At 44.1% G+C, this 16,218-nt stretch overlaps 1 protein-coding gene and 2 non-coding genes across 4 annotated transcripts in view; 1 reads left to right on the top strand and 2 right to left on the bottom strand.

Annotated features, from left to right (window-relative positions):
* fgd5a (FYVE, RhoGEF and PH domain containing 5a) overlaps positions 1-16,020 on the top strand; it is a 31,025-nt gene extending 15,005 nt beyond the window's left edge. The window contains exons 6-21 of one of the 2 annotated variants that reach the window (XM_041957894.1): positions 806-957; positions 1,749-1,905; positions 5,832-5,922; positions 6,445-6,495; positions 6,694-6,752; positions 7,461-7,532; positions 7,706-7,774; positions 10,600-10,683; positions 10,808-10,887; positions 11,021-11,117; positions 11,346-11,483; positions 11,573-11,675; positions 11,832-11,968; positions 12,560-12,688; positions 13,043-13,197; positions 14,399-16,020. In XM_041957894.1, coding sequence (XP_041813828.1) covers positions 806-957; positions 1,749-1,905; positions 5,832-5,922; positions 6,445-6,495; positions 6,694-6,752; positions 7,461-7,532; positions 7,706-7,774; positions 10,600-10,683; positions 10,808-10,887; positions 11,021-11,117; positions 11,346-11,483; positions 11,573-11,675; positions 11,832-11,968; positions 12,560-12,688; positions 13,043-13,197; positions 14,399-14,435 — 1,611 coding nt within the window. In that variant the 3' untranslated portion in view covers positions 14,436-16,020. The remainder of the gene's footprint in view (positions 1-805; positions 958-1,748; positions 1,906-5,831; positions 5,923-6,444; positions 6,496-6,693; positions 6,753-7,460; positions 7,533-7,705; positions 7,775-10,599; positions 10,684-10,807; positions 10,888-11,020; positions 11,118-11,345; positions 11,484-11,572; positions 11,676-11,831; positions 11,969-12,559; positions 12,689-13,042; positions 13,198-14,398) is intronic. The other variant, XM_041957901.1, reaches the window with a different exon arrangement.
* On the bottom strand, positions 12,207-12,278 carry trnae-cuc. Its single transcript has one exon. It is a non-coding gene; the product is annotated as a tRNA-Glu (tRNA).
* trnae-cuc lies at positions 13,250-13,321 on the bottom strand. Its single transcript has one exon. It is a non-coding gene; the product is annotated as a tRNA-Glu (tRNA).
* Positions 16,021-16,218: the final 198 nt, after the last annotated feature.

A 16,218-nucleotide genomic window follows, 5' to 3' on the forward strand; every position in this document is an offset into this window, starting at 1 on the left:
CCACATTATCTCACAGCCAACTGGGACGACTCTATTTGTTTTACGTCTGTGCTTTACACAGAACTGGAATAGATGAGCTCCAGGCTCTTATCCCTTACAGACACTCTGAGGCTTTATGTACTGCTTGACGTTAGTTTGCCAGACAGCTCTGCCCACAGAGAAAACTGAGATTTTTTAAAGCATGTTGACGCCTCCTAACGTTTCCCCTACTTTCATCTATTTTTTTGTCTTCATTTGCTGAGTAGATAAATAACCTCTCCCCTGCTTTTTCACTCCTGTGTGCCATAACTCCTTATATTAGTCCTCTTAGTCACTGACACTGCAGCTATTAATGCCTGTTGCTTATGTTTTATGTGTGCTGAATGGACTTCAATGCACCCGAATTCATTGTATATCAGTGAATTTTTAGGCTCTTGTCTACAGAGACATGAAAAGTGGGGACTATATACAAAACAGCATTGTGTCATTGAGCGCCAAGGTCATTATGCAACAGCACCTGGTGTGTAACTCTTGTGCAAGCAGTGCCGCCTTTCCTGAATGCCTGGACAGAGCCCAAAGTGGCGGGAAGGCGCTGAGGTGATTCGAAGGGAGGGTAGCAGGAAGGATGTTTAGGAGGATCTGACCTTCCTTCCTTCCATTTTTCTCCCCCACTTCATTCCTCATTCCTCTATGCCTTTCATTTCTCCTGCTCTCCCTCCCTTCCTCCTTTCATCCTGATTACCGTTTCCTTCATTCTTCTTTTACGCTCTCTTTCTGCCCCACATTGAAAACCCTTGCCAACCCTGTTTTCCCCTCTCTCGTGCAGGACTTCAGGTTAGCAGTGGCAGAGGCGGAGGGTGAGGATGGGGAGCCCGTGCTGGAGGAGCAGAGGTTAGGAGAGATATTGGGTGTACTCCCCCAGGTCTACACCCTCCACAGCAGCATCCTCACCGAGCTGGAGGAACGCATCAGCCAGTGGTAAAAAAACACTACGGATATTACTGTTTGTTTGTGCTGTGGCCTGTTCCTGTACACTACAGTTAATGCTCAGTTTTCATCAACAGACGAATGCAGCGTGGATGTCGATTAGAGAGACTTCCACTATAGTCATAATTCACTCCTCAGTGAGGTCACAATAATTTCTCTACATTATTCTAACCCTGCTTTAAAATTCATATGATAATTTAAGAGGTCATTCTTTAACCAAGAGGCCTTGCATGGCAGCGAGTGCCACCAAACGGATGGTGTTTTTCCAGGAGTTCAACATTGTCCTTTAAATAATCCATCCGAAAGCATTGGTGGGTTAGTTTTTTCAGGCTTAATTTGGTAGTAATTGTGCTTGTGTTTTTTGAGCACTCTTGTGTCTGTACATTAAATATAGGGCGGTTGACTAGCTTAGCTTAGCATAAAGACTGGGAGCAGGGGGAAACGAGCCAGGCTCCGGCCAAAGGTAAAAAGTCTGCCTACCAGCACCTCTGAAGTTCACTTGGTAAAGCATTTTGTGTCCTTGCACAACTTACAACTGAAAGCAAAGTGTTTCTATCTGTTTGTATGAGGTTGTCAAACATCATTATGGAAAATGTAGGAAATCAGTAACTGGAGGACCAGCAGGCTTGAGGAAAAGTGGTTCGAATAAAAAATAAATCACAGACTCTTGCAATGCACTTCACATCATAGACTTTGGATTTTCGTCTAAATTCTACACCTTCACTGAACTAGAAACGATGAAAGGGGATGTACTTAATCTCTCTCTCTTCCTGTCTGTGTAGGGAGGAGAGCCAAAGGGTAGTAGATGTGATCCTGTCACGTCGGCAGGACTTCGGGGTGTTTGACACCTATATCTCAGAGTATGATCGCAGCATGTCCTTACTGGAGGAGAGCTGCAGGAACAACCTGGCCTTCGCCGGCATCGTCAAGAAATATGAGGTAAACCACTGAGCAGACAGACGAGGACCTGAACATGTAAAGGCAGCTCTTAATTGTGTCTCCTGCCAGTAGCTAGTCTTCTTCTCTATCCCCATTCCCATCCCAAAGGGTCCTCTGCAAAGGCAAACTGGTGGAAGTATTTTTACTGTCACGTATTCAGATCTCAAGTTCAGTTTCCATGTTTATGGAGTGAAAGTGAAGTCTTGTGGGTGTTTCCAGAGAGCAGAGATCGTAGCTGGTATTTCCCCTGGCACCCACTCAGCCACTCTCAACTTAGATTTTGTCGCCCAGCTTCCACGGGGGGATGATGGCCTTTCTAAACCCTCTCTATCCCGCCCCTCTTCACGGGACTGACCTTTCCACTGTCATGCTCGCATATTTTATATCCACTCAACACCAAACACTCATTCTTTGTCCACCGTGGATCCCTTCATCCTTGATCCTCCCTGGAGAGCGGGGAAGTGGGATTTGGGTGACGGGATCAAAATTCTGAAAAAAAAAAAATCTCATTCTCGGGCCATCACAGTGGTCCACAGATTGTGTGCCTGGTACACGTAATCAATGCTTTATCCTCATGTTGAATAGGGGTGGGTTTAGTCGCAGCTGGTAACAGCACAACTGACTGTTTTTAACTAAAGGACAGGGTATTAAGAGAGCCTATGGATAAGACCACAGAGATACAGCAATAGATTACTCATTTCCATGCGGCTGTGTCCTGGTCCATAAAATTGATTCACAATTCACTGAGTTAAAGTTGCTGTGTTTCAGCACACAGGTCACCCTGAATAAAAAAAACAAACAGTGAGGCAGTGATTTCTTCTCATTTAGCCATTATTTAGTAATTAGAAAGTGTTCATGTACAATTTTCATGTTTCCATTTTGTGTCAGACATCAGTAAAAAAGCCTTTCCCGGGCTTCTGTTTATGTTAAAGTTTAGATAGATACCTACTCAGCTCAGCACCTTTCTCCCCAAATATACGCATTACCAGTTCCACGCTGTCCTCGGGCTCACTGTGAGTGCTTCCAGGCGTTTCCAGTTTGATAAGAAAAGCGAACAGACAAGGCACCAACTGTCTCTGCTCATGAATATTCAGCAGCAGCTGCCCCTTCCCACAAAAACTTTGGCTCTGCCAGACTTTGGTGGAGTTAATGTAAATAGAAGGGAGTGGAGGTGAGAGATGAAGACTGCAAACACTGACCTCTACTATCTTACAGCATGTTTTCAGACTTGGCCTACACCACACAACAATTTAGCCCTTGATAACCTTGATCAAAGTGAACAATGCACCACTTCATTCTAGCCTCATGAAGTTGATATCAGTCCCTTTTCTCACATCATAAACCACTAATTGCTTCCTGGAGGAGCCATAAAAGGAATAATTTGCAAAGGACAAGTGTAAGAAAGGGTATCATCGTATCTAAGGACACTAGTGTATTTTTTCTCCATAGAAAGGGTGGTCAGAATGAAAGTTTTGTCCTACTCCTCACTTGTGTAAAGGCTTTGATTTGTCTTGCACCTCTAAAACGAACACCCAGAGGCATATCCACCACACCTGCCACCGCATATACACACTGCATATTGTATTTACGTTCCCCATATCGCATGTAAGCCTGTAATACGGGGGCCTGTCCTCCCACCCTCCCACAGCTGGGCATTGTGTGTATATGATGGATGCTGCATTGAGTCAGAGCACTGCCATGGGAATTGCAGGATGTGTGTGACCCCACTGTAATGAGGGGGAAGCAGGGCCGAGGGAGAGCAAGGAGGACGGTATGGGTCATGGGATACACTATACCTACTACTGAGAGGGACAACGGTCATTTATCTGTTGGCCGTGTGACGTTTCACAAGTCATTACACTTCAGAGGAGTTTTTATTTACTGCTACTTTTGCAAATTAAAAAAAAAACAGTTCATTCATCATCAGTAGATGCCATTTTGATTCTCGTTCTCTGTGTCAACACTTAAACCCTTACCTCCCTCAGTGCGTTTCTTTCTCCTCCACCCTCCTGCTCCTCCGCCTTTATTGCTACAAGCCCAAGTCCAGCAGTATAAGTGGTAGTAATTTCATTGTGGATGTGGTGATGACAGTGATGAAGTAGCCGCACACCCTGATCGGATCAGAGCTGGACCCTTACAGGATTAAAGCCTGCTCTCCACAGCCAGTTGCTTGTTTACCGCACCATCTATAAACATTGGCTGACACAGTGGGGCGTGAGTGTGTATGTGTGTGTGTTTGTGCCCCCCCCCCTCCTTTTCGTGAAGATGTTTGCGCCTCTGTGTATTTGCATTTGATTGTTTTGCAGGGGCATGTCCGTACACAAATTGAGTGGATCATGCAAAACTGTTTTTTATGAAATCTTTTTCCAAAGTGCTCCAGCTTGGATTCATATTCATGTCATAGCCTGCGTTTGTGTGAAGCCCGGGTGTTTTCTCTTGTGCCAGAAGCCCAGGAGGAGAGGAGGAGGCTGTGCAGCAGGTGGACAGAGAGCGATAGAGGGAGAGAGCGATGGAGTGAATTCCTTGTAAAGGCAGCTGGGCAATGAGGCAGACAGAAGCTAATTAGAGAAGCAGCCTCCTTTACAACTCCCAATTAGATCAGTTGTGTGTGTTTGTGTGTGTGTGTGTGTGTGAGTGTGTGTATGTGTGTGTGTGCGGGCAGCAAATCAGCTGGCCGTGACGGAGTCTGAAAGGTGTGTTTGTTTGTCCGTGCATGTGTGTCTGCGTGTGTGTGTGTGTGTGTTTATCTCCCAGCACGAGGCATCACACACGCTCCCTCTTCTCTCCCCCGTTTGGCTCACTCACCCAAACAAACCACACGCTAATTACCATCGCTGGAAAGCCACTTCTTCTGAACAAGTGTCAATTGGAAGACAATTTGCAAGCGACACTTGAGGAGAGCGGATGTTCTGAAGCCGAGCGGGTTTAATAATGGAGGGCTGGTTATTATTGTACTGGATGCATCACGCGGTGATCAGGAGAGGAGGTGGGGGGAGGGTTGTTTAGGAGAACAAAAAGAGAAAGTGAGTACTCGTAAAGGCCTGCTCATTAAAAGAGGCATCAGCTCTCTGTTTTACTTTTTGACTCCTGCACTCCAGATTGTGATAATGAAGACAAAGAGCGGTGTGTTTAACCCGCATCTCATCCCTCCCCTTTGCAGGCCTAATCAGTGTTATCTCATCACCAGCCCAGTGTTGGTGTGTGTGTGTGTGTGTGTATGTTCCTGCTTGTGTGCAGAGGGGCGCATCAATAATATATCATATGTGTTTGTGAATGAGTGTGAGATGAGTCAAGTGTGTGTCTGCATGGGTTCTTGTTTGTGCGTGCAGTTTGTGTATGTGTGTGCTGTGTAAATAAGATGAAGACGCTGTTTCCCGCAGGGTGCTATCTGTGCCTCTCTAATGTAGGATAGGACTTCATTAGATTAGAAAAGACTGCTTGTGTATGTGTGTGTGTGTGCACACACACCCAGTCCCCCGTTGCTCCTCTACCTCTCAGGGCATAAATACCTGTCAGAGACAATTAGATGCTGATTGATTTTCTAAAGCTCTCTTTGATTGTTCCCATTTCTGTCCCCTTTCACCTACAAATGACTACTCTGAGAAGAAGAATGGGAGGTGTTCAGGTTTTTTGTGTGCTGCAAAGACGTGTGAAGGTCAGTCAGTCCGACAGTGTTCCTTTGGTCACTTATGACCTTGACTCGCAGCATCATATTATAGAGGTTACCTTCATTTAGAAGACATAGAGCTTTGTTTTCTGGGTGCAGTTCAGGGACACCAAGGGGACATCACGCGGACAAAGATTTTAATTTCAGCGCAATTTTATTTAGCAGAAATGATCAGGTGTCATTGGTGTATATGGTTAAACAATTCAATAACTCAACAATAGTTTAAAAATCTAATTACTGTGTGTGTGTGTGTGTGCAGACAAGAAGCCCAGAAGAAGCTGAAGTCCCACTGAAGCACCAGCTGCTGCAGGTTATAGTGAGAGTACTTCAATATCGAATGCTACTCACAGGTAACACACAAACACACATGTACATAGCAATCTTTAACACAAGCCTGTTGCATTTTTGCTGAATAGAGGCCATTATGGCCAGTAGTGGCAATTATGAGTTAATAATAAGTGTAATAGCAGCACACAGAGAGGAGTCAGCACGCTGACTTGGTAATGTGAATCACACCGCAATATCTAAGGTTTGTTCATGTTAGCAGTAGCCACTTTTGGCTACTGTTCGCACAGCCTGCTGTAGGCTGCCAGACCACATATAGCTGTCGTAGCAAGTGTGATAAAGTGAGTTTTCATATGTATGACTGGGAATGTGTTGTTTCTTCTTTCAAAAGTTACAAACTCTTGCCTTTAAATTCACAAAGGCTAAGACAGGAGTATTAGCATAATGTCTCATGCGTTGAGCAAGGTGCGCTTTACAGTTAAAACAATGTCTCAGATTTTCTTAGTAAGCATTCGATTGTATGTAAACAGTCAGTTTGAGTGCCACATTTTCACGGATGGACTCTTTTTTTCCTGTGTTTCCTGCAGATTACCTGAACAACCTCTCTCCTGATTCTAAAGAATACGAGGACACGCAAGGTTGGAGCGCTGTGATCTGCATACCCACAACATAACAGTGGTGTCTTTTCAGTGCTCAGAGACATACTGACACATCGACAGTGCAGCTGCTCGACATGTATCAGGCCCTACTTGTTGAGTCACAGTCACTGAGTGTGTCTTTATTGAATGCGGCTGCGCATAAATCTCTCTCTTTCTCTCTCTGTGTTTGTGTTGCAGCTGCCTTGGTGATCGTGTCCGAGGTGGCAGACCAGGCCAATGACAATCTGAAACAGGGGGTGAGTTTACTGTGGATGCACTCCATGTGTTTAGAACAATCAGACTGTTTAGCTCCTATTGAGCTTTACATATTCACAGCCCAGCATGCTGTCATTGAGACACGTCTTTATATTCCGCCTGGCAGTGAAAGAGCAATTTTCAGATGGAGATCAGGCGTGAAGAAGTCAGACAGCTGAGGTTTTTCTGTGTATCAATCCCTCTTCTAAATGAAACGAGTGAAGGAGAGGTCTATCCCTCTGTGGCGCCGGCCTTCGCAGCCTGTTGCTTAACGCAAGTTGCGAGGAAAGCTGATGTCATCAGAAAGTCCCAGGTGTATCATTACAAAGGGTGCAGTGTAAGGGTGGACATGACTTACACTCCCCTTCAAACATGAGCAGTTCATGGAGATAATTCACCCTCCCCCCACTGTCTTCTCGCCTCTGTCAAGATCCCCTGTGCCTCGCTTTGGCTTGCCTCCTCTGTTTATCGCACTCTTCCCTCTCCTATGCACATGCACTGACACACACACACACACACAGGCTGACAGACAGTGAAAACACAGGCTCCCTCTATCTCTGTCCCCCTCTATTCAGTTTTCAGTATCACATCCCTTTCCGCCTCCCGCCCTTTCATTCACGAACAAACAGGGACAGTTTCATTCTCTGTCTTCTCCTCCGTCCATCACTGGATAATCTCCCTCCATCTCCATGCTCTCTCTGCTCCCTTAGGAGAACCTGCTGCGTCTGGTCCACATAGAGTACAGCGTGAAGAGCAAGAGGGACCTCCTGAAACCTGGAAGGGTGAGCACAGCGTAGCCGCATCTGGCCAGTGTTACTATTCAAAACACAGCAACACATTGTTTTGTAATGTCGAAGGACAGTATTTGAAGGCCTCCATGCGGTCTAAAACATAGTTGACAGACTAACATGCCTTTCATATGCTTTGTCTGATTGTGTGTTGTTTCTTTTGGTAGATGTTTGTCAAAGAGGGAACACTCATGAAGGTCTCGAAGAAAAGCAGGCAGCCCCGACACCTGTTTCTGGTAATATTTTCATTCCATGTAACTTTACCTGTGAAGCTACTATTTAAACCTTTAAAACACGGCTATTGTTCCCGTCTGTAGTTTAAAAGTAATAATGCAAAATTTAGGGGAATATGCTTATTAGTTGTCTTGCAGAGAGTTAGATGAGAAGATCCATTTGACTTCCATATCTGTCTCTTAAAGACCGCCAACAGGCGATTATATATTTTGGCATGAAGATGCAGAGGGAAGCAGCGAGCCTGGCTCTGTCAGATTAAGATGTAAAAATCCAGCCGCAGGGCGCCCAGTAACCTCACCTGGTCGAGTGTGTACCATGAACCTGCCTCTCGCCATCTGTCACTATCATAATAAAGCAGAAATGACAAAAATATATATAAATCCACCTACCAGCACATCTAAAGTTCACTAATTAACACCTTATTTGATGTGTGTTAAATAAAAGGCAATTTGTGATTTTACAAGGTTCAGGTGTCAGGCTATTTCTTGGCTGGGCTCAGTGACTTCCTGGAGTCTATAGTTTTTTGGTAACTTCACATGATGTTGTTTTTGTACAGATTAATCAAGCCATATATAGTGTGGTAATTAGTGAGTTTCACAGGTGCTAGCAGGTGTATTGTTTAACTGATGGACGGAGCTCCAGTGGAGAGTTTTCTCCGCCTGTCTCCATCCTTTATGCTACGCTAAACTAACCGGCTGATGTTCAAGGTGCAGACATGACAGTGGCTTCAATATTCTCATTCTATTTGTACTCTTGTAGGTTGTTTTATCATTCCGAGCTGTCCGACACTCTATTCTGAATTAGCTTTTTAACTCTTCATTGAAGGTAGAGGATGTTCAGCCTCACATATTTGGTATCTTTGGGCACTTTTGGATCTCCACTGGAGTTTAAAATATGTGGGTTTGAACAATATTGGGAGGCACACCGTGAGTTTGTGAGGACAAAAGGGTTAAACCATCAACACAGTGATTTGACGTGAAGAGAGGAGAAAACACCTGCAATGATTGAAGCAGTGGCAAAAAAAAAGCTAGCGCGGTCTGTGAAAATATGGGGGAATGTTGGGCGGCGGTCGGTCTGCGAGGTAGGTGAGGTTAAGAGGAGGGGGGGGGGCGCGAGGCCAAGGCTGTGAGACCTCCACTTGCCACCACACCCATCAAGAAAGGGCCTCCCTCTCCGCTCTTCTCCTCTCCTCCCCTCTCAGTGCTTGTTTTCCAGGGCCCCACTTCCTTACAGGATGTTTGGTGTGGGTCACTGGATGCTGGCTTCCTGTGTATTGGGAGGGGACTGACAGCAAAGTGAAGGCCAGACACCCTGTAGAATGCAGGGAGGAGGAGGTGGTGGAGGAGGGGTGGCGGTGCTACACAAACACATAATGTGAAATAGTGAAGCCCACTCTATTGTTCCATGTGCAATCAGTGCTGTCTCATGTTGTGAGTTATGCTTGAGCTACATATCCGCAGGAGCAGCATTTCTGATTTTGCCTCATGCTGGTTGATCCAAATAGAGTATAATGTAAAGATATGGATTTATTTTATTTTATTTATTTCCTCTCTTCCGTCATTCTCCCAGTCCCTTCAAACAGAATTGAGCGATATCTGAAAAGGGCTAGTGGTTGATACTTGTAGGCTATCAGGGATATAAAGCCATTCCCTCCCTTGAAGTGGACAGCTTCAGTGGGTCAGGTGTTATTTATGGGCTTTTAAAGAAAGAGAGTCCAAACAACAGTGAAGATGAAAGCCATCACTCACCTCAGCAACACGGAGAAGCTACAGCCATGTCACAAAGCTGGGCTCTAAAGAAGAAAGAGAAGCGGAATGAATGAGTGAGGGATGGGATTAGGAGGAGGATGGAGATACAAAAAGCTGCCAGAGGGAGGAGAGGGTGAGTGAAAGAGGCAGGTGAGAGAGGGCAGTGGATGAGATGAAACGCCACTGTTGAAAAAGTATATGTCTTAGGGGTCCAAGGGGTCAAGAAGGTGCATGTTGCGTCTCATCTGGGAAAGTCGTTAACTTGGAGCTTGCTTGGATTTCTGTGGAAGGAATCTTTGGGTAAGTGAGCAGCGCAGGGTGGAGCACACGAACTGCGGTGGCTGCAGCCCAGAGGTCGAAAGCAGGGCTCGGGCTTGGCTATCATGCACTGTTTTGTCTCCAGCCAGTGAACCCGTAACTGCGACTGTTTGTGTTGTTGTTGTGGTGAAGGTGGCCGGTTCCACCCAGTCCTGGTTCTCAGCGTAGCCTGAGACGGCTGGGAGGGTGAGGAGAGGCCTGGAGCCCAGAGAAGGGTGGAGAATTCCTGGATGCTGCCTTTACGGCCCCAGCGGATGTTTAGAGCACACATTAGGTGTGACCAATGATGTCACCTCTTTTGTCTGGGAAAAAATGAAATACCTCTCATAACACAATGGACTCTCAGCGTGTTCGGGGACCACAATACTTTCGGTCTGACAAGCAAATAAACACTTTTAATGCCTTAATTTTGTTGCGCGCATACATGGGAATTTTGTGCTGGGAGGTTGCACAGATGTGTGTGAATGCTCTGAAAGGAAACATAATCCAAGTAACTGAGCCCATGAAGTTGCTTTCAAGAAAGAAAGAATAAACAAAGAGGAGTGTGCAACAATTTAAGATATTCCCCTCAAGGAAACACCGCCACCTTGTGGTAATTTGGGGTATTATATTCTGAAAAACTGGGAATTTAAACTCCTTTTTGTAACCCAAAACTAAATGTTTCATTTATTTACTCTGTTTTTCTTTTGAAGAGCATGATAAACCAGTAAATATTATCCATCATTATATTATAATATTTTTTTTCTTTTTGTCTTTACCAGATGAATGATATAATGCTGTACACCTACCCTCAGCAGGATGGAAAATACAGGCTTAAGAACACACTGTCTCTCTCTGGGATGAAGGTACATCAACTTTCCCCTTCCTGTTTTTTCAATTTTTAATTCTTATTATTTTTAACTCGATCTCTGCACACAATGATTTCTGGCTGAACTCTGATGTGTTTTTGTCCCTCACACACACACACAGGTGAGCAAACCTGTCCTCGACAACGTACTGAACTGCCTCAGGATCGAGGTGTCTGACATCACCATCACTCTCTCAGCCAGGTGAGCATCTGACCACCATGTCTTGAAATGAACAGTGTGAAGGCACAAGACTCCTTTTCTCCTGTTTGACTCTATACTGTAAGTGTCAAGCCTTTGAGGAGCGTCAGGTGTGATTGGCTGTTTCTCCCTTCAGTTCAGTTGGAGAGAGGGAGGACTGGTTCCACACACTGAGTCGAGCCATAGCAGACCACGCTGCAGGACTCTGCACGTTCGGTGGACCCTGCAGTGAGGTGAGAAAAGTGAAAAGAAGTAACGGTAATAATTCTTGTTCAGTTTGGTAAAAATGCATTTAATCACTGAAATTATTATTACAAAAATGTGTTATACTCCTTTAACTAATTATAATAATGAAGAGCTTTGTCATCCTCACCATCTGTCTTGCCTCATACTAACACACAGTAACATCTGCAGTAACGTCATCCTTCTCACCTTGTCTGATGCGCTGTGTGTGTCCACAGGCCCGTGAGAAGCTGTGGATGGCCCTGGGTGAGGCGGCTCCTGTGCTGGTGCCCGTTTCTCATGTGATGATGTGCATGAACTGTACCTCCGACTTCAGCCTCACGCTGAGACGACACCACTGCAACGCCTGTGGCAAGGTCAGACACGCAGACCTTGTTTGTGATTTATCTTTACTACAGTTTTCCTCTCTGTGATTTGTACATTTTCACTCTGTGGCTCTGTGCAGGTGGTGTGCCGAGCTTGTTCCAGGAACAGATACCCACTGAAGTACCTCAAAGACAGGGTGGCCAAAGTGTGTGACCACTGCTATGCCGAGCTCAGGAAAAGAGGTGAATCCCAGATTTCTGTGCGTAGCAGTGTCTCACTGCCAGGGGAGTACAGTGGAAAGGAAAACATCTTGCTGTGTTTCTTCCTCTTTGATATGGTATTAACTGTGTGTGTGTGTGTGTGTGCGTGTGTGTGTGTGTGTGTGTGCGTGTGTGCAGGGGGTAGTGTGTCGGGGGCCTGTGGTAACTCCAGCCCTCGGACTCACAGGGCCAGCCGTCCCCTCTCTGCGGTCTTCCAGAGCCTGCAGCCCCCGAGTTTGTGGAAGAGCAGGAAGAGCACCTCTCCTCTCAACCAGGTGGACCATACTTCCCATCTGCCATCTGTACCTCTGTTTGATTCAAAACAAACAACTCTTACAGGCTCAGTTTTAATCACAATGCGTCACACACGTAAAGTCACTAATTCAGTTTCAAGGTTAGTTTTAGTCTTTTGTTTGAATGAAAACATGCTCACTTGTAGTGCATAATGGCCTACTGTATGCTATATGTAATTGGCTGTATATGAAACATCTATTATGTGCCTTAAGAAGAACATTCCCTGACCGGGAATCGAACCCGGGCCGCGGCGGTGAGAGCGCCGAATCCTAGCCACTAGACCACCAGGGACCTGTTTGTGCTTATTTCAGGCTTGTGTAGTGGAATGTCTGGCATGTGTGATGGCCGATCAGCTGGAGACATTTGTCTATAGTGAAGAACAGCTGCCAGCAGTCTTCACTATCTGCTTGTCAAACCGTCTTCCTATCTTCAGGGGTTGGACAAAACAACAGCAATGTAATGCCTGGTCATTTTGTAATTTATGGTTTGGTTGTACTCTGTTTTATTATCCAGCCCCTCTATCCATGTACGTGCATTAATGTAGGTTTATGTGCGTCTGATGTGTCTATCAGCTGGCGCTTGCCGTGGAGGGCTCCACCATGAGCGGCAGCCTGCAGCGCCGGAAGAAGAGCAAGCGGAAGTGGAAGCGGCTGTGGTTCCTCCTCAAAGACAAGGTGCTCTACACCTTCACAGCACGTGAGGTGAGGGGGCACAGAGTCTCCCACACCAGCCCCAAAACTCTCACACACTTTCAGGATCATAGAGGCATCTCCCCACAGCCTTCGTCTATACGTTTTCTTCTTCATGTCCGGCTAACGGCGCCAGAACTGTTTAAGACTCACATTTCCACTGTTCTGCCTTTCCTCCTGAGCACAACACTTTGTGTGACTAATGAAGGGATTCTCTGTGCTCTCTCTGCTCCTTCTGACAAGCATGCATGTCGCTCCACTCTGTTCTGTTCTTCTTGAAGCGAGAAGCAGCCTTCATTTGATGTATTACTTGCTGACAGTAGGATTGCAGTCTTTAACTTGTACGTCTGTATTTGATGTTTTCAGGATAAAGTGGCTTCAGAGAGTCTACCTCTGCAGGGGTTCACCGTCAAGCTGACTGAGAGGCCGGAGGGAGAGGAGAGCAGCAACGTGTTCCATCTGTACCACAAGAAGACCCTGTACTACACCTTCAGGGCCGATGACCAACACACTGCACGCAGGTCAGATATCGTTTTCATATTTCATGGAAATTAAGTTTCTTTTAAAAGCACATTCCCTGACCGGGAATCGAACCCGGGCCGCGGCGGTGAGAGCGCCGAATCCTAGCCACTAGACCACCAGGGAGATACAATGTTAATATTGTTTTGTTTATAATCTTCTGACATATCATTTTCATTTTTTCAGCATCAGTCGGGCTAAAAAATTTAAAGTAAATGCTATAGATATCAGTACTAGACCAAATATATAATAAAAGGAAGTGTACAAACCACAAAACATAAAGTTATAAAATCATGAAAAAGACACAACAAAAAGGTTTTAAGATTCTTTTTAAAGATGTGTACTGATTTGTTGGTAAAAAAAAACAAACCCAAAAATAAAAATATTGTGTATATATTAATGTACTTAACAAAGGAGTTGTGTGTTTTTAATACTGTGAAACAGTTTAAACAAGGCTCGCCAAAGACTCAAGCTCAAGTGGTGGAGGAAGTAATCAGATTCTTTATTTTAGTAAAAGTACTAATACTGTACTGTAAAAATACTCCAATACAAGTAAAGGTACAATAGTATTATCAGGAAAATGTACTATGAGTATCAAAAGTAAAATTACTCAATACAGAGAAATGGTAACTGTGTGTGGATATAGTATATATAGATAGATTAGATAATCAGTACTTATGCATTAATGTCTTATTTTTCTTCTTTCTTTTAACTATTTTATATTGGGCGGCAACTAATCGTTATTTCATTATGGATTAATCTGATCAGTCCATTTGTGCTGTATTATAGTCACAATGAAACAGAGCTCACGTGAGTAATTGTTTTGTTTTGTCCGACCAACAGTCCACATCTACAAATGATTGACTGTACTGCCGTTTAATACAGGGAAAAGACAAAAATCGTCACATTTGAAAAACTAAAGCGGCATAAAATGGAAATAATCATGCACAGATTCCTCAAGTTTGTACTTACACACAGTACTTTAGTAATATCCTATTTTGAAACCAATAGAAACTTTTTGTGAGCTGCACGGTAAAAGCCTATCGCTGTCTCCCACCCCTTGCTCAAAATGTTTAGTGCTCAAGCCAAGGCCGGACAAAGAGGACGTTATGCAACTGTTTTCTTTGGCCAAAAAGTCATTTCCATGCCAGGCAAAGTGTCTTTGTCATGTTAAATCTCACGTTCCTCTTTCTTGTCCTTCAGATGGGTCAATGCAATGGAGGAGGCTACTGTTTTATAGCACCCGCTCAGTTAAATGAATGTGGCCTGCTGTCCAGGACTTCTAGAACTCCTCTGTGGAGGACAACATAGCTACCTGCCACATCTGAGCTCACTCCATCAGTCAGGATTCATCACATCTGACCTGTTGTGGAATATCATGTGACATCTTGATCAGCAGGGGGGGATCTTAGACAAGGCTGCCACCCAATGGAAGGGAGGTAAAAGCAGGGGAGTCTGAGGGTTGTGGAAACCTCTTGCTGGAGTTTGTTCTAATGTGTGAAGTTTCCCAGTGTGCAGATCCAGCAGAGTTCACAGGAGTCCTCACTTTTTAGGAGCAGCTTGGCTACATCAAATGTTTCATCTAACAGAACACTTTATGCCCTTTGTTCCCCCTTTTCTAAAGGACCATCCCACAAAAGTCAACTTTTTAAACTTTGCTGTACGTTGGTGTCTTTTTTCTGAGGTTCCACTGGATTATTAAAGCACTCTTTTGGTTCTGCAGAACGTCACATGTGTTCACGCTGTGTTCTGCGATCACTTTGCAAAAACATCTAAAACAAACTTTGCTCCATAGTAGTATTTACAAGTAGAAGGGAAAATACTGGTAACCGTTTAAGAGAGATATTTGGTATTCTGAATATATATGTGAAGTATACACTGCAGATATTGAAGTGAATTACATGACCTGTTTGTATAGAAATGGTGTTACATGATGTTCTGAGTAAGAGGTCATTTTAACCATCACGTTGTGTGTACATTATATTTCTAGTGGAGTGTTACTCTTGTATTGAATCTACAAAGCTATGGAATGACCCTCAGCATGACAGCCACTCGACAGCATTCCTAGAAGGATGACCACTTTCAAAGACACTTTGTATTTGAGTCTGTAGGTTTTTGACGAATCTGTCATACAGTTCTGAAGTGCCAATTGATTTCTTCTAGTTGAATGCAGTGCAATTTGCAAATGATGATGAATGTGCCTGAAATGAAATTGTACTCCTTGTTCGTCTTTTGTTATCACAGTACTGTACTACTGTCATGCCTCCAGAAGAGACCTTGATAACATTTGCTTTTGATCTACTCTTATATACTTTAATCTTCTTGTATTCTGAACACTTCAGTTACAATCCAGTAACATGAGAATATACTATTGTGCCACTTTTATTAATGCATTTTTCTTGCTGTATATACAGTGCTGGATAGAATCGTACTTTAACCACTTGGACTTAATGGAAAGCGCTGAACTAAATCCATTGTCATACTACCTATAAACTGTCAGCTGCTCATGTCTTCAGCAGCAGGGAGGACACTGGACTTTCACTCTTCCTTTACATAATCACACATGTATAGTTTCTCCTAAATATTAAAAGAACCTACTTAAATGCACCATCTGCTCCATTCTCAATGCAGCTGTACTACATGTGATCTTTCACCCTGTCAAACTACATTCTTTCTAAAGCACACATTCGTTCATCAGACAAGTACTGTTCAGCTTTTCTACCTGTTTCCTATGTGCCATACCTATAGCGTTATTATGGATTGTACCTCTTGCATATAGTGCATTGTAAATGTTTATGTATATAGATATGCATAAAAATAAACTCCTTTAAAAAGTTTACTTAATGTGCTCTCACAATGCAGTGCTGTGCTGTTGCAATATCTCTCTTATATATACATATAATCACTACCTTTTTCACAATACTCCTTTTTTGTTGATGATGTGTCAGAAAGGTTCACTTGTACAGTAAATTTAAGGCCATAACTAAATACATAACTAAACTATAACATAACTAAACACCCTG

Source organism: Chelmon rostratus, chromosome 2 (assembly GCF_017976325.1).
Source record: "Chelmon rostratus isolate fCheRos1 chromosome 2, fCheRos1.pri, whole genome shotgun sequence".
Lineage (NCBI taxonomy): Eukaryota > Metazoa > Chordata > Actinopteri > Chaetodontiformes > Chaetodontidae > Chelmon > Chelmon rostratus.